Source organism: Anomaloglossus baeobatrachus, chromosome 7 (genome assembly GCF_048569485.1).
Source record: "Anomaloglossus baeobatrachus isolate aAnoBae1 chromosome 7, aAnoBae1.hap1, whole genome shotgun sequence".
In the NCBI taxonomy this organism is placed as follows: Eukaryota; Metazoa; Chordata; class Amphibia; order Anura; family Aromobatidae; genus Anomaloglossus; species Anomaloglossus baeobatrachus.
The window spans coordinates 171,468,195-171,486,809 of NC_134359.1; the positions used below are offsets into that span (position 1 = coordinate 171,468,195).

General features: G+C 48.8%; 1 protein-coding gene across 1 annotated transcript in view; it reads right to left on the reverse strand.

Annotated features, from left to right (window-relative positions):
• The window catches only part of SF3B1 (splicing factor 3b subunit 1), a 446,304-nt gene that overhangs the window by 385,884 nt on the left and 41,805 nt on the right, over positions 1-18,615 (reverse strand). The window contains exon 4 of the mRNA XM_075319718.1: positions 16,660-16,774. Within this exon, the coding sequence (XP_075175833.1) occupies positions 16,660-16,774 (115 nt within the window). The remainder of the gene's footprint in view (positions 1-16,659; positions 16,775-18,615) is intronic.

Below are 18,615 nucleotides of genomic sequence, written 5' to 3' on the forward strand. Positions count from 1 at the left end.
GTCCCCAGAGATTTCACAGCGGGGTTCTGTTGCTGCAGGAGGGGAACAGGCAGGTGAGATTGGGGCCGGTCCAGGAGCGGAAGTGCTCCCAGGTAAGATTTCGGTGCATGGTTCCCCCACAACCGGGGTGTCAGGAAGCCAGGTAGGTCTGCCTGAACCGGCGACTTGGTCAGGAACGGAGGAGGAGCAGGCACGACCCACGGTCGCAGCGGCTGTGGCCGCTGTCACCCGCAGTGGGAGTGCTGGAAGCCAAGGGGCCTCCCGGAGGTCCGATAGCTCTTCCCCTTCTGACCAAGTGGCAGCCGAGTCAGGTGGAGGCCAGGACACAGGTCCCGGGGTACTGACTGAAGATGTGACAGTCTCGTCGATTCTGGCCACATCTAGTCAGGGGTTTCAGGCAGCGTTAGAAGCTGACGACAGCCTGAAAGCTCTTAAGGAGCAGGCGCCACAGCCTCCCTCGGACTCGGACCCGGAGCGAGTGGTCTGGGACCAAGGACGGCTGTACCGGGCCACGGTCCAGCAGGGTTCACCGGAGGCGTGGCCCAGGGACCGACAGTTAGTGGTACCCTATCCGTTCCGGACGGAGTTGTTGCGGATCGCACATGAGATTCCGATGGCCGGACACCTAGGGATCGCTAAGACCAAGGCCAGGTTAAACCAGCATTTCTACTGGCCAAAAATGGGGGCCGATGTGGCTGCCTACTGCCGTTCGTGTGAAACCTGTCAGAGAGTGGGGAAGGCGGGGCCACACCCCAAAGCCCCACTGGTATCTCTGCCAATCATCGATGAGCCTTTCAGGAGGGTGGCTGTGAATCTGGTCGGCCCGCTGGCCATCCCCAGCAGCTCCGGGAAACGCTTCATACTGACGGTAGTGGACTATGCCACCCGGTACCCAGAAGCAGTGGCCTTGTCGTCCATTCGGGCTGACAAGGACGCCACCGCATTGCTGGAGATTTTCTCCCGAGTGGGTTTTCCCCAGGAAATGCTCACTGACCGGGGGACCCAATTCATGTCCCAGCTGATGGAGGCCCTCTGTAAGCAAGTCCAGGTGCGACATCTGGTGGCCAGCCCGTACCATCCACAGACTAATGGCCTGTGCGAGCGGTTTAATGGCACCTTAAAGCAGATGCTTAAGATGTTGGTCGACTCCCATGGGCGTGACTGGGAGCGGTATCTCCCACACCTGTTATTTGCTTACCGGGAGGTTCCACAGGCCTCAACAGGATTCTCACCGTTTGAGCTCCTGTACGGGCGACGTGTGCGGGGCCCCCTGGCTCTGGTGAAAGAGGCTTGGGAAGGGGATTTGGCCACCCCTGGAGTGTCGGTTATCGAGTATGTCATGCGCTTCCGGGACAAAATGCAGGCCTTGACGCAACTGGTACACGACAATATGGCTCAAGCCCAGGCCGATCAGAAGCGTTGGTACGACCAGAACGCTTGTGAGAGGACCTACCAAGTGGGTCAAAAGGTGTGGGTACTGGTCCCCGTACCACAGGACAAGCTTCAGGCAGCCTGGGAAGGCCCATACCTCGTGTACCAGCAGCTCAACCCTGTGACGTACCTGGTCACCCTGGACCCTGCCCGTGGAAGGCGGAAGCCCTTCCATGTGAACATGATGAAGGCACATCATGAGCGGGAGGCATGTGCGCTCCCCGTGTGCAACCTGCCCGAGGAGGGAGAAGCGGAAACCCTCTTGGATATGCTAGCCCAGGTTAGGGCAGGCGGATCCATTGAGGATGTGGAGGTTGGCCACCAGCTCTTGGAGGACCAACGGTCCCAGCTGTGGGCCACCCTACACCCCTTCCGGGGGTTGTTTACCAACCAGCCCGGAAGGACTAACTTGGCTGTCCATCACGTGGACACTGGGGATCATCCCCCGATCCGGCGTTCAGCATATCGGGTCTCCCTGGAGGTGCAGCAACACATGCGCCAGGAGATTGACGAGATGCTGAAGCTGGGGGTGATCCAGGCATCCAACAGCGCTTGGGCCTCGCCTGTAGTCCTCGTCCCTAAGAAGGACCGAACCACTCGGTTCTGCGTGGACTACAGGGGGCTCAATGCTGTCACGGTCGCCGATGCGTACCCAATGCCACGCATCGATGACCTGCTCGATCAGTTGGCCGGGGCTCAGTACCTGACCATCATGGACCTGAGCCGGGGATATTGGCAGATCCCCCTGACTCGCAAGGCCAGGGAACGCTCTGCCTTTATTACCCCATTTGGACTGTACGAGTCCACGGTGATGCCATTCGGGATGAGGAATGCCCCTGCCACTTTCCAGCGGATGGTCAACACCCTGCTCAAGGGACTTGAAGGGTACGCGGCCGCGTACCTGGATGACATTGCCGTCTTCAGTCCCACCTGGGAGGACCACCTAGAGCATCTAGCACAGGTGCTCAGGCGGATCCACCAGGCAGGTTTGACCATCAAGCCGGGAAAGTGTCAGCTGGCCATGAGCGAGGTCCAGTACCTCGGTCACCGGGTAGGTGGGAGAACACTGAAGCCCGAGCCTGAGAAAGTGGAGGCCATCGCATCCTGGCCCACCCCCAGGACCAAGAAGCAGGTGATGTCCTTCTTGGGGACCGCTGGGTACTATAGGAGGTTTGTTCCATGCTATAGTAGCCTGGCAAAGCCCTTGACGGACCTCACCAAGAAGAAGCTGCCCTCTGCAGTCGATTGGACAGTGGACTGCGAGACAGCCTTCCGGGCCCTAAAGGACGCCCTTGTCCAGCCCGCCCGTGCTACAGGCAGCCGACTTCACGCGGCCGTTTGTAGTACAGACCGACGCCAGTGACTTCGGCCTCGGTGCGGTGCTCAGCCAGGTGGACTCTGCGAGCCAAGAGCACCCAGTCTTGTACCTGAGCAGGAAGCTGTTACCAAGGGAAGTGGCCTATTCCACGATGGAAAAGGAGTGCCTGGCCATAGTGTGGGCCCTGCAGCGTCTGCAACCCTATCTATACGGGCGCCACTTCATCGTGGAGACGGACCACAATCCCCTCAGCTGGTTGCACACCGTCTCTGGGACGAATGGGCGATTGTTGCGATGGAGCCTTGCGCTCCAGCAATACAGCTTCACCATTCGCCACAAAAGGGGCCGTGACCACGGTAACGCAGACGGGCTGTCCCGACAAGGAGAGGTCGCGGACGGGCGCACGGGGGAACACCGGAGTGTGCTGCCCCCTAGCGCCCTCAAAAGGGGGGAGGTGTGAGGCAACTCCTGGGATATGAAGATGAATTATGACTTCCAGTCATAATCGCTCATCACTCCCTGGCAGTGCCCCCTCCCTTCTTGTCTCAGATGTCCAGCATCTGTGAAGGTGTCACACCTCCAACAGCCATCTCCTGTGATATGGAAATGAGATGATGTGGGAACAATGGACACAGGATGACTCCCTGCCATGACCCTGTAGAAGGGGCTGCTATCTAATTAGCAAGGCTATGGAAGTATCCAGACAGAACGACTCCAGTAAAAAATGGTTCATATCTCGCAAGCCATATTTCCGATAAATATGGCAACCATAAAAATGGTGTCTCCGCATGCGGACGATGCTGGCACACCCTTTTTATGGGAGCGGGAGCTTGGGAAATACCCCAGGCGTGATATCAGCCAATGTGGAACTAGTAGACGAGTCATGAGTCCTCTCATTCTGTAGCTAAATTCATAACTGTCACAATGAGAGCATTGGCGTCCGCCTACGACGCTCCCAGGCAAAGTTATGGCCATATTCCATGTTGTGGATTTTGTCCATAACTCCAGCCAGGGGTGGAGCAGTGTTCCCTGTGAGGTCACTAAGGTAGGAGGGGACCTGGATTTGCCCAGGTTGATAACCCTACTTCGGCCATTTTCCAGTGTTCTTTCGCTGGGGGTCACGTGCAGGAAACATCTGTGGGAGTTCCTAGAAACCTGGTCTACAGCGCCCCCCTGTGGCCAGACGCACAAGGTAACTGATTGAATTGCATACCTGTTTGTAAACCATGCTTTATCTGTAACTGTACTCTGACATATGTATATTCTGTAGATTCCCTATTGTATATATTGTAGTTTCTAGTGTGCTTTAGGCTGATTAAATTATATAATTAATCTTGGGCTGTTCTGTTATCTCGATCTTGAATCCCACGTCTGTGTGTTCGGCTAATAGTTACCGTGAAGCGGTTGGTGGCAGCGAGTTGTGCCAAGGATTATTGTGGGGAGGCCAGTGAGATTCGGGGAGGTTTTATATATTCCGCCCGCGGAGGTCGGGGGAATATATACCCTACTCTCACCGGGGACCCTTCAATAATCGGCATAAGTAGTATAGCGGCCTCCTTGCTTATTGTCGGGCAATTCCATAATTGGCCTGACTATAAGAGGGGCGCTAGAGAGCGCATCACGTGCTCTGTCTGTCGGTCGGGAGGTATAAAGGAGGGGTGACCCCCACTTGTTACCCCCCGATTGTGACGTACTGGTAGCCAGCGCGGGGGATTTCTGAGGGACCCCCCCCGGTGGTTTGTGACAGTGTCCTATGGCGAAGCGCAAGAAGCGCTGGTGCTCTGGAGCAATCGGTACATGGGGATAAGCATTTTTGATATCGATTGATGCAAGGAAATCTCCTTGGGACATTGAGGCGATGACGGAGCGGAGGGATTCCATCCGGAACCGCCTGGTTTTTTACCCGTCTGTTGAGCAGTTTCAGGTCCAGGACCGGGCGGAAAGACCCGTCCTTCTTTGAGACCACCAACAAGTTGGAGTAAAAACCGTGGCTCTGTTGCTGAAGAGGAACAGGGATCACCACTCCTTCAGCCGTCAGAGTGCGCCGCGCCTGCAGAGGAGCCTCGGCTCGCTCGGGAGGCGGGGATGACCTGAAGAATCGAGCCGGGGGACGAGAGGTGAACTCTATCTTGTAACCGTGAGACAGAATAACTCTCACCCAGCGGTCTTTTATTTGTGGCAGCCCGGTGTCGCAAAAGCGGGAGAGCCTGCCACCAACCGAGGATGCTACTAGCGGAGGCCGAAAGTCATGAGGAAGCCGCTTTGTTAGCGGCGCCCCCGGTGGTCTGTTTAGGACGTGACTTAGACCGCCATGCATCAGAGCTCCTTTGTCTTTCTGAGACCTTGTGGACGAGGAGAATTGGGACCTGCCCGCGCCCCTAAAGGAGCGAACCTCGACTGCCCTCTCCTCTGTTGGGGTATGTTCTGTTTGGGCTGGGGTAAGGATGTATCCTTTCCCTTGGATTGTTTGATGACTTCATCCAGACGCTCGCCAAACAACCTGTCGCCACAAATTGGCAAACTGGTTAAGCGCTTATTCGGAAGCAGAATCTGCCTTCCATTCCCGTAGCCATCAGGGCTGTGGAGTCGGTAAGCCAAACCTTCGACTCCGACTCCGACTCCTCAAATTCTCTTGCACCGACTCCGGCTCCGACTCCGGCTCCGACTCCGACTCCTACATATATTGCTTATAGTTAGGTGAAAAATTTATTGTAGTACATGAATGTGTATGTGAACATCAGACATTTAATAATTTTTATGATACAATAATCAAGATATTTGGATAGAACATAAAATATATTTATTGGAATACAACTTTAGAACACAAAAAACTGTAATAAATTGTAAATATGTAATACACTATGTAATATACAGTAGATTACATATATATCTTGTGTGTGTATATACACTGTATATATATATATATATTACATATTTACAATTTATTAGTTTTTTGTGTTCTAAAGTTGTATTCCAATAAATATTTTATGTTCTATCCAAATATCTTGATTATTGTATCATAAAAACAATTAAATGTCTGATGTTCACATTGTACTACAATAAATTTTTCACTTAAATATAAGCATTATACTAAATGTTATTATTTAGTAAAATATTCAGCACATTCTGCATTGCACTCCTGTCCCCAATTTATTATATATTTTAGGAGTCGGAGTCGGTGCATTTTATACCGACTCCGACTCCACCAAAATGAGCTCCGACTCCGACTCCACGACTCCGACTCCGACTCCACAGCCCTGGTAGCCATAAGGCCCTGCGGAGTACCACCGAATTGGCGGCCGCAACCGCCGTACAGCTCGCAGAGTCCAGGACAGCACTAATAGCGTTGCCGAGGTCTGGGAGGTAATGGATGCCACTTGTGGCGCGGCCGTGCATGTGGCTGCTTCAATTTGCGCTTGACCTGCTGAGATCGCTTGTAGCGCCCATACGGCTGCGAATGCTGGGACAAAAGAAGCTCCGATAGCTTCATAGATGGATTTCAACCAGAGCTCCATCTGCCCGTCAGTGGCATCTTTGAGCGAGGCTCCATCTTCCACTGCAAGTAATGATCTAGCCGCCAGTCTGTGAGATTGGAGGATCCACTCTGAGACACTGAGTCCAACCTTTAACCACGTCAGGTGGAAAAGGACAAAGTGTATCCTTAAGGCGCTTAGAAAAACGCTTATCTGGACAAGCATGGTGATTCTGGACTGCCTCTCTGGAATCAGAGTGGTCTAGAAACATACTCGGTGTACGCTTGGGGAACCTGAAGCGGAATTACTCCTGCTGAGAAGCTGACTCCTCCGCCGGAGGAGCTGAGGGAGAAATATCCAGCATTTGATTGATGGACGCAATAAGATCGTTCACTATGGCGTCCCCGTCTGGGGTATTACGATTGAGAGCGCCCTCAGGATCAGAATCCTGATCAGCTGTCTCCGCATCATCAACCAGAGATTCCCCCCGCTGAGACCCTGAACAACATGATGTCGAGGGAAATTCTAAGCGATCCCGCTTAGTCGGTCTGGGGCTGGGGTCTAAGTCAGAACCCTCAGCCTGGGATCCCGGGAGGACATTGTTGGTCCAATTGAGGGGGGCCAGGGAACAATGATTCAACAGAGTCCCTTTGCTGAGATACCGGCCTGGACTGCAAGGCTTCTAGTATCTCAGCCATAGTCTCAGAGAGTTTTGCAAACTCCATCCCCGTCACTAAGGACCGTGTCAACAGGTGGCTCCCCCTGGGCCCCTCTTAGCAGATGCTCTGGCTGAAGAAGAGTCACAGGGGCCACACATTGCACACAATGAGAGTCAATGGAACCTGCCGGCAGCTGGGATATACAAGCGGCGCAGGCAGCATAATAATCCTGTTTTTTGGCACCCCTGTCTTTGTGGGCGCCATGCTATTGTTTTCCCTGATTAACACAAAGGGGTAAATAGCCAGAATGAACTGTGCTCATACAGTGTAAAGTATATAGTAATAACACAGAATGTATCAATACACAACAGCACCATGGGGCTAACACCACAGGTGCTGCTTACCAGCCGCCTAAAGCGGTTGTGAGGCCACCAGAGACCGTGTCTGGGTTTCCCAGGGTTTGTCCCCCTCTGCAGCGTCGGAGGAGCTGACAGGAATGGCTGCGGCGTCCTGACGAGAGGAGGGAGCCGTGGGCGTCTCACACAGTGCACAGTGAGGGGAGTGGAGTATGCAAAGCATGCTCCAGCCCTCATGCTGCTCGCTCCGTGCAGCGTCCCGCCCTTCCGCTGCCTGTCAGGGCTGAGGGCGGGAGAAAGGAAGCTAGGCCACAAGAAAGCCGGGGACTCGAGTATAAGCGTGGCCTCCGTAAAAGCGAGGCCGACGCCGAAGTCCCCGGCGAACTACAAGTCCCAGCCGCGCCGCAGTTTCACATGGCAGCGGCGGTTAGCGCGGTAGCCCCTACATATAAACACACTCAGCGACGCTGAGTGTGTAATGGCACATATAGACCCGGTCAGCGCCGCGGTCCCCGGTGCACTAGCACACCCAGCAAAGCTGAGGTGTTGCCGTGCGCGGTCCCTACAGGGATACAGAGTACCTTCAAGATGCAGGGCCATGTCCCTGAACGGTACCCGGCCCCTATCCAGCAGTCTCCACGGGAGTTGTGGATGAAGCACGGTCTCAGTGCCTGGAGACCGATAGGATCCCACTTCACCCAGCGCCCTGAGGGGATGGGGATGGGGAAGGAAAGCAGCATGTGGGCTCCAGCCTCCGTACCCGCAATGGATACCTCAACCTTAACAACACCGCCGACAAGAGTGGGGTGAGAAGGGAGCATGCTGGGGGCCCTATATGGGCCCACTTTTCTTCCATCCGACCTGGTCAGCAGCTGCTGCTGACCAATCTGTGGAGCTGTGCTGTGCGTGTCTGACCTCCTTCGCACAAAGCAGAAAACTGAGGAGCCCGTGGGAGCACGGGGGGTGTATAGGCAGAAGGGGAGGGGCTTAACACTTTTGAGTGTAATACTTTGTGCGGCCTCCGGAGGCATAGCCTATACACCCAATTGTCTGGGTCTCCCAATAGAGCGACAAAGAAATAGCAGAGTCAGCTTGCTGTGTCGGTGTCATATTCAACTCAGAGCCTGCAGAGAGGGGCTGAGGAATTGGGCTATAGGGGCACAGACCTCTACCCTGGGCTTTGGAAAATCGGTGTCTGTGGAACCAGTTGTCCAGCCCAGGATCCAGCGTCGCAGGAGGGGGTACGTGGAGGCGACACTCCACGTTCCCGCCCGTTGATGGTAGTGGGAGATCGGTCCCAAATGAAACAGTCGCCCTCAAAAAATAACAAACCTTGAAAGGAAGTGCCTCCTACAGACACCAAGCTAAAACTGGGCTTGCCTGGCCCGGCCAGGGGGTGTATACTGCAGAGGAGGAGCTATGCTTTTGCATCTACTTAGTGTCCTCCTATGGATAGGCAGCATAACACCCATGGTCCTGTGTCCCCCAATGAGGCGTTCGAGAAATAACTGCTTTCAGAGAAAGAAATTAAAGTTGCTAGAATGGCCCAGCCAATCAGCTGATCTAAATCCAATAGAAAACTTATGGAAAGAACTAAAGATCAGAGTTCATAGAAACCCAGCAATATTTGAGGAGTGTTTGTGTGGAAGAACGGACCAAACTCACTTGAGCAATGCATGTGACTAGTTTCTTCATAAAGGAGGAGTCTTGTGGCTGTCATCACCAACAAAGGCTATATTATATTTCAGTAAGGCTATGTGCCCACGTTGCAAATTTGGTTGCTGAAATTTCTGCATTATGTCAGTATCTCGTCAGGAAAATCGCAACGACAAAAACGTGTTTTTCAATGAGATTTTTCATTCATTTTTTGACTGACTTGTTTGAAGTCAAACGGTGAAAAACGCAGCCAAAAATCGCAGAATTGACACTGCAGATTATTTTCTGAACCAAATCCTGATTGTGTGCACTATATTTCAGGATTCTCATTGACTTTGCTGGCATCAGGATTTGCTTGCAGTTTTGTGACAAATCTGCAAGTAAAAACGCAAGGTGTGCACACAGGGTAAACGTGTTATTTCTCATTATTACACATCACTAAATTTATGGATACTTCGGCTATGTGCACATGGTTCTTTTTTTATGCAGTATTGATGTGTTTTTGACAACTCTGAACCAAAATCTGAATGTCTATACTGAAGCCAGTGAGTATTACTTTTCTGAAGTGCTGTGCCCACGTTGCTTTTTTTTCCTTGCAGATTCAGTGCAAATTGTTGCAGAAAAAAAACCCCGAAAAAAACACCATGCCAAATATGTGCACCAAGAACGCATACATTTCTGCCAGAAGGTGCAGAAAATTACTGTACCAAATCTGCAGCTTGTGCACATAGCCTTATGGTTTCATTTCTTGTCCAGTGTAGATTGGATGGGTTATTAGAGACATCTAGTGAGAAATGCATGTCAATAGCACCTTTAGAAGTATATTACTTAGAAAATTCGTGAGGTGTTCCATACTTATTTCATCAGCTGTGTGCATATTCTAGATTTATGTTTTCCCTTTGTGGTGGTGTGTAGTCCCTGGTGAGGGGTATAATAGTTTTTAACCCACAATTGATACATATGGAATTAAATAAAATGTAGCAAATAGCTGCAAAGGGTAAATTTCTGTAGCAAGACTTAGGGTACTTTCACACTTGCGTTGTTTTGTTTTTTTTTTTTGGCGCAATCCGCTGTCTTGGGAAACAGCGGAATCAGTTAACGGATTCCGTTGTTGCCCATAGACTTGCATTGATGACGGATTGTGCCAAAAGTACCTGCGTTGCTTCCATTGGCCGATGCTCCATTGCTTCCGCCAAGCGGAAGCAACGCAGAATGTAACGTTAAATGCTTGTGTCAAAATGACGCCAACCAACGGATTCCGTTGGTTCCGTTAAAATTTATAATGGTTCCCTATGGTAGCGGATTCCGTTGCTAAGTGCTTAACAACGGAATCCGCTGCTGGATTCCGCTAATTTATACTGAGCATGCCCAGAATGAAAAAAAAATAAAAAAAGAAATAAAAACAGAGCCGACGGATTCCGTTCGACGGACGTCTAACGGACGCCAAACGGATCCAACGGTCCGTTATTTCACAGGAATCAGCTAACGGATTCCTGTGAAATAACGGACCCGTTGCATCCGTTGACACCACAAAAATAACGGATGAGTCAAAACGACGCAGCAACGGACCCAGCGGATTCAACCCAACGCAAGTGTGAAACTAGCCTTAACTAAAAGTGGTTTTAATACTCACAGCCATGGCTGCAGTGTCATCAAGAGCACAGTAAGGCTACATGCGCACACTACTTTTTTTGCTGCGTTTTTGGCTGCAGTTTGTCAGAACTTGACTATGAGCTAAGTCTATGAGAAGTCAGATTTCCTATGCGCATACTGCAGTTTGTCAGCGTTTTGTCAAAAGTTTGTGACAAAAAAAATGCAGCATGTTCATTCTTCCTGCGTTTTTGTCAACATTTGTCGCAAAAACGCAGGTTGTGAAAAACGCAGCGAATACGCACCTATAATTACAAGCATTTTTTGTGACATTTCCAGCCTCTCTCTGACAAGGTGCAGTTTTGGTTGCATTTTGCCTGCAGTTTTGGCTGCAGTTTGTAAACACAAAAAGAAGCAGCGTGCGCATGTAGCCTAAAGTCCTCTCTTACTGGTAATTAAAAAAGTGCACTATTTTGTTACATGTACGATGGTTTAGGGTTTTTTTTCCCCACAAGAGATCAGTATAAACATATTATAAAGAAAAAAAAAAAAAAGTATATAAAAAGGAACATATGTGGAGACAGAGTATAATTTCTCAAAAAGAAGATTACAATAGTTTTGGCCTTTAGTTCTCCTTTAATATAGCCTATCTATATTACCCTGAGTAATGGAAAGCATTTCAAGGAATGGTCAATACCAAAATTTCCTGAGAAAACAAGTTTCCGTTTGTGTAACTCTTAGGAGGAATGAAAACTTATTTGCTTTTAATTCAAGCTAGTGAAATAAATATGGAGTCTTATGTAGGCTACCATGCCCAATTGGCAGTGTTAAGTGGACACTAGTCATGATAGGACATCCTTTGGATTACGTTTTCACAATTAGCTACACAGGATGTGTTGCACTGTACCCTTAAGAATGCAGACAGGACTGGCATTTAGCAGTACTGCTGTAGGAAAGAAATTAAGGACAGTTAGTATGGGCTAGTGAAGTCTAACAAGCATTGTTCAGCATTTACAATTCTTACACACAGCAAAACCCACTCCTGTTTCATGCAGGTTTTAGTGCAAGGGAAATAACCTGCATGCACATTACCGTCACTGAAGACTAAAGAGCAGACCAGCTATTTCCATGTACAAGGCAAACAGTTAAAAAGCTGGCAACAGCAAAATAAGATACCAGTCTTGCTTTAAGCATCTTTAGATACAAAGGTACAAAACTGGATTAGTGGCATGAGAGTATAGATAAGCAATGTGACATGGTTCTTAACTGCCACCTTGTAAAAACTGGGGTTTGTGTGGATTTATAAACAAAACTTGAATCATCCTTTTTAGACTAAACTGATTTTTCTATTTAAAAGGGAATTTGTCACCAGTGTTTTGTTTAGAGGTAGACACCCAGATTCCAGTGGCGTCACTTACTGGGTTTCTTCCAGTAGTTTTGATAATCTCCTTTTAAAACAGTAATTTTATCATCTAGTGCTGCAAGTAATCCTCCATATTCATGAGCTCTGAATAACTGCGTCTCACCACCAATTATGCAGTCAGATAGCTGCCAGTCAGCGGTGTGGGAAGGGTTATAGAGAAAACTATTTATCAAAGCTGCGCTGGAGAACTTCATGCTGCTCTCAAATGGTAGCAAAAACTGGTGACAGATTATCTTTATAGAGAACCTGTCAGTAGGATATTTGACTTCTAATTAAAAAGGTATGAGTGTAAAGCCCTTTTAATACGCATTACTTTGATACAATACTTGCCACTGCGAGGATTTGAGAGGTCACCCATGCACAGGTGCCATCATTGCTAGGTTAGTTTCATCATAAGGGGCGGTGCATGCTCAGTAAGCGCAAGCTCAATGGACCAGCTACCACAATGTTGTTAGGAGCTTACTGCGCATGTGCAATCCCTTCTGCTGAGACAAACCCTGGCAATAACGGCAACTGAACAGAATAGTATGCAGGGGAGACAGGTCACAGAAAAGTGACCTTTCGATGCCCAGAGGCTGGCAGTGGGTAGGGAAAAGGGAGAGTGCAGAGATGGAAGGGAAGTGCCATCATTGCTGCATTTGTGGTTAAAATTAAGGATAGACTTCTCAAAAATGCCCCAACAAAATATTACAAGCAAGGCGAGAATGTAATTAGCAACAAAGGGGCTTTACCTTCATGCCTTTAGGGGTGAATATCCTGCTGACAGGTCCTCTAACTGTAATGGAGAGTACGAAATAAACCTTAGAACCTTAAGGCTATGTGCGCACTAGACCGTTTTTCCCGCGGATTTACCCGCGGATTTGCCCCGGAAATTTCTTGAGAAATGTCTGCAATCTTTGTGCAGACATTTCCCATGAAATTCAATGAGAAAAAAAAATAGCTGTGCGCACTGTGCGGATTTTTCTCAAGAAAATTTCTTGAGAAAATTTTCTCGAGAAACTTTCTTGAGAAAATGTGCATGTCCATTAATTTCCGCAGGTACCGGGGGTATTCCGCAGGTAGCAATGATGTGCGGTATACCACCGGAATAGCCGCGATTTACCTGCGGTAATGCCCATCGCTGCCTGCGGTTTTGCAGGAAGCGATGTCATTATGCCAGGAAGAGGAGCAGAGGAAACACACGTCGCACTCCCTGGACGCCGCACAGAAGCACTTCCGTGCGACCTCCAGGTGCCCGTGCAGTGTGTGTCCTGCTCCGGCCTCGCGGCTGCCTGCACTGCAGGGTGTCAGTGTCTGCCCGCAGTGTCAGCAGCCTGTCACGCTGCAGCGCAGGCAGACACGGACATCCTGCAGTGCTGGGAGCCGCGGGGATGACGATCGCTGCTGTCAGGAGGTGAGATCATTACCTGCTGTGACGATCTCCTGCCTCCTGACGTCAGCGCTGTCACTGCTGTCTAGGGCCGACTCGCGAGCGGCCCGAGACTGTCACTAGCGGTGACGTCACGGGCTCTCGCGATAAGTCAGTGACAGCGCTGACGTCAGCAGTACAGGAGATGATCACAGAAGGTAATGATCTCATCTATGCTCCTGATGGCAGCGCTCGTCATCCCCTGCAGTGACCTGAGCTGACCTATTGATGTTAGCTCAGGTCACTGCATTGCTCTCCCAGCCAATGGGGAACATTCTGTTTTTCATTGACTGGGACAGCGACTATGGTATGGATCGCCGTGCCCCCCCCCCTTATTGGATTACGCCGGACGTGGAATTGATTGTGCTCTTTTCAATAAATTGGTTAAAGAGGGAATGTTTTGGGGAGTGTTTTTTCAAATAAAACTTTTTTTGTTGCCTATTTTTTAATTATTACTGACTGGGTTGGTGATGTCGGGTATCTGATAGACGCCTGACCTCACCAACCCCAGGGCTTGATGCCAGGTGACATTACACATCTGGCATCAACCCCATATATTACCCCGTTTGCCAACGCACCAGGGCGCGGGATGAGCTGGGGCAAAGCGCCAGGATTGGCACGTCTAATGGATGCGCCACTTCTGGGGCGGCTGCGGCCTGCTATTTTTAGGCTGGGGAGTGTCCAATAACAGTGGACCTCCCTAGTCTGAGAATATCAGACCCCAGCTGTCCGCTTTACCTTGGCTGGTGATCCAATATGGGGGGGACCCCACGTTTTTTGTTTTAAATTATTTATATAATTTAAAATAACAGCGTGGGGTGCCCACTGTTTTGGATTATCAGCCAAGGTGAAGCTGCCAGCGGTGGTCTGCAGGCTGCAGCCGTCTGCTTTACCCTAGCTGGCTACAAAAAATGGGGGGACCTCACGTCATTTTTTTTTAATTATTTATTTATTTTATGGCTAAATACAAGGCTAAGCACCCTTTAGGCTACTTTCACACATCCGGCTTGAGCTCTGCGGCTCAATCCGGCTGTGCAAGCTATGCAACGGATGCGGTGAAAACACCGCATCCTTTGCATAGGTTTTTCCTTTGCGGCCAGTCCGGTTTTTGCCGCTTGCGGCATGCTACTGAGCATGCGCAGTGGCAAAAACCGCATGCGGCGGCCGGATGCGGTTATTGCCGCATCGCGCCGCATCCGGCCGCCATAGGCATGTATTGAAAAATGTGCCGCATCGGCCGAATGCGGCGCGATGCGGTTTTTTTTTGCCGCACGAAAAAACGTGCCAGGCAACGTTCCATCCGGCCGCCGCATCGGCTACATCTGCCGCATGCGGCAAAAAACGGACGGAACGCAAGGCCATGCGGCACTAATTAAAGTCTATGCAGGAAAATCGCAACCGGCAGCAAAAAAAACCGGTTGCGATTTTCATGCAAAGTGCCGGATTGTGCCGCATAGCAAAAACCGGAGGTGTGAAAGTAGCCTAAGTGCCACATGAAAGTCACTAAAGGGTGCCAGCTTAGAAAATGCAGGGAGGTGGAACATTATATAGGTTTTTCTCATCTATCTATCTATCCCTCTATCTATCTATCTATCCCTCTATCTATCTATCTATCTATCCCTCTATCTATCTATCTATCTATCTATCTATCCATCTATCCCTCTATCTATCTATTCATCTATCTATCTATCCCTCTATCTATCTATCTATTCATCTATCTATCCCTCTATCTATCTATCTATTCATCTATCCATCTTTCCCTCTATCCATTATCTGTCTATCGATTATCTTTATTATTTATTGCAGGGACAAACCTGCGGTAAATCCGCGGTAAATCCGCGGCAAATTCGCGGCAAATCCGCGGCAAAAACGCATGCGGATTTGGTGCGGATTTTTTCCGCAGGTCCGGAAATCTTTCACTGGCAGAAGTTTCTCAAGAAATTTTCTTGAGAAACTTCACATTTCTAGTGCGCACATAGCCTAAAGGAGTTGTCCCACCATAAAAGATACATTAATCAAGCAAGCAGAAAAAGCATAGTTTTGTAATTTACACCTATTTAAAATAATGCTGTTCAAAAAAAATAACCACCTTACATCTTCTCAAATAGGCTCCTTGATGTTAGGTTAGTGAGTTTATCACGGGAGCTGCACATGCGCAGTTCAGGTCATCTACAAATTAACCACCTGGCATATATGCGAGACGCTGCCCACACTCAGATGTCTGTCAGCGTTTGGAGGATCCAGAATACTGGGAAGCATGTGCACTGATTACAGCACACTACCCGCACTCACACAGATCTCACAGCCGGGTGAGATTGTTCTGCTTTAACTTTGCATGCTCTCAGACCTGTGTGAGCACAGTGAAGGTCCATCTGCAATCAGTGCACACGCTCCCCAGCATTCTGGCTCCTGTGCTCTCAGACCTGTGTGAGCGCAGAGAAGGTCCATCTGCAATCAGTGCACACGCTCCCCAGCATTCTGGCTCCTGTGCTCTCAGACCTGTGTGAGCGCAGAGAAGGTCCATCTGCAATCAGTGCACACGCTCCCCAGCATTCTGGCTCCTGTGCTCTCAGACCTGTGTGAGCGCAGAGAAGGTCCATCTGCAATCAGTGCACACGCTCCCCAGCATTCTGGCTCCTGTGCTCTCAGACCTGTGTGAGCGCAGAGAAGGTCCACCTGCAATCAGTGCACACGCTCCCCAGCATTCTGGCTCCTGTGCTCTCAGACCTGTGTGAGCGCAGAGAAGGTCCACCTGCAATCAGTGCACACGCTCGCCAGCATTCTGGCTCCTGTGCTCTCAGACCTGTGTGAGCGCAGAGAAGGTCCACCTGCAATCAGTGCACACGCTCCCCAGCATTCTGGCTCCTGTGCTCTCAGACCTGTGTGAGCGCAGAGAAGGTCCATCTGCAATCAGTGCACACGCTCCCCAGCATTCTGGCTCCTGTGCTCTCAGACCTGTGTGAGCACAGAGAAGGTCCATCTGCAATCAGTGCACACGCTCCCCAGCATTCTGGCTCCTGTGCTCTCAGACCTGTGTGAGCGCAGAGATGGTGTATGACCTGTGTGAGCGTGGGGAGCATCACTCATATGCTTTACATGACAAGGGGAGTATTATTTAAATGAAAGGAATTGTACATGTGCGGCCCCTGTGATGGAAGGATAAAACTCACTGATCTAAAACCATGGGGCCTATTCCAGAAGAAAGGGTGGTTATTTTTTTGAATGGAGTATAATTTTTAATAGCTGTATATTACAAACATTTTTACACATTGTCTGCTCAATTAAATTTATCTTAAATGTATTAGGTGAGCTGAGGAAAATAAAAAGGAGTGAATTTTTAAATACCATCTGCAAAAGGATCAAGCCGCTCTGGAGATATAATCATTGTCCGTCGGTATTTTTTATATTCATCTTCTCTGTCTGCAATTTTCTGTGGCCTGTGTTCAGCAAATGGGTCATACTACAGAAAATAATATAAAATGTAATAAAAATAATTTAATAAAAATTAAAATATATGTGCAATACACATGCTGATAAATGGACACATTAACAAACATGCCAAATAAAAACTACAAATTCTCAATCAACAGCTCTACAGGATTCCCAGGGTTTGTGCAGGTCTTTTAGACACTGTTGTACTCTGAGCTTTTGATGACGCTTCTGGAAAGCCAGCAGTGTTTTTCCTAAGCCTTTTTTGTTTTTGCAGCGGCTTTACCACCGACTTGTCTTTTAGTTACATATTTAAAAGAGAAAAAGCCATCAGAAATCATTACAGTATAAATGTTATTAAATGTGTTTTCATTTTATTTGGTTATACAATTACAGCAATATAAGATCTATTAAAATGAGCAGTTAATTCATCCATAACTAGTAAAGGGACACAAAAGTGAGCTGAGAAGAAACCTAAGGCTGTGTGCACGTGGTGCATTTTAATATTTTTTTTTGGTGCAGTTGTCAACAAACTGCATGCAAATACCTATGCCAGCATAGTCAATGAGAATCAAGATTTGTGCACATGTTGCTGTTTTTCCCTTGCAGATTCAGTGCAGAAATAAATCTGCAGCATGTCAATTCCTTCAGTCGGGTTGATTCATTTGAACCAAGAGTAAGAACCCACCTTGTGTTCAAAACACGTCTGGTATGTTTTAATGGAAACCCAAACCTAATAATTAACAAATGTCTCTTCAGGGGTAAAGGCCTACAAATTTAAAGATGGGATCCAGAATTAATTAAAAAGGGGTAGTTTAGGGTGGTAAAAAAAAAAAAAAAAAAAAACTTATTCCAATGGCCATGCCCTCAAACTATAGAGATGAAAATCTTAATTACTTACCGGTAATGGGATTTTCAGAAGCCAATGATGGCACCACCTGAGAGATAGGTTCCGCCCACATCAGGACAGGAAACCCACTGATAAAAAGGCGGTACCTCTCCTCCACATCAGTAGGTTTACAGAGCCCGAGAGGCCCAACAAAACACAAACAAAAATGTTAAAATCACACCACCAAAGGAATACACCATTAACTTTAACACTCCCCGAAGGGTGCCCATAACCAGTGAATAGAGGGGGAACTAAGGGTGCTGTCATGGGCTTCTGAAAATCAATTAAGTAATTAAGATTTTTCCCTTTCGCCCATGACAGCACCACCTGAGAGATTCTAGAGACCAATCACCTTAGGGAGAGACCACCGCCTGTAATACCCGTCTACCAAGAAGGGTCGGCAGTGGAGGACAAGTCAAGTCTAAATGACGTAAAAAAGGTAGAGGAAGAGGACCAAGTGGTGGCCCTGCATATCTGATCAATAGAGACCTCTGCCCTCTCAGCCCAAGTAGTAGAAAGTAAAGTATAGAAGCACGGTCTGATAGAGCGCTAAGGAGGCCACAGTATTAGAAAACAATAAATTCTAAAAAAAATTAATCTATCAGCCACAACGCGTTTCGATATACACAATATCTTCATCAGGTGGATATTGTGGCTGATAGAAAACTATAAATTCTAAAAAAAATTAATCTAATACTGTGGCCTCCTTAGCGCTCTATCAGACCGTACTTCTATACTTTACTGCTGATCCTCCCCCCTGTGGGTTCACGGCAAGAGCTGCTTGATACGGAGGTCAGATTACCAGAGACGCCCAGTGATCTGTCATGTGACCAGCTCTTCAGGAATTTGCTTCCCTGGATGGACATCGTGGGCTAACAGGTTAGAAGATTACTGACTCCACACTCCTGCCTTATACTGTAGTTGTGCGAGGGCTGCACAACCACATCAGGTGAGCAGATTCCTTTTCTTCTCCTCACCGCTAT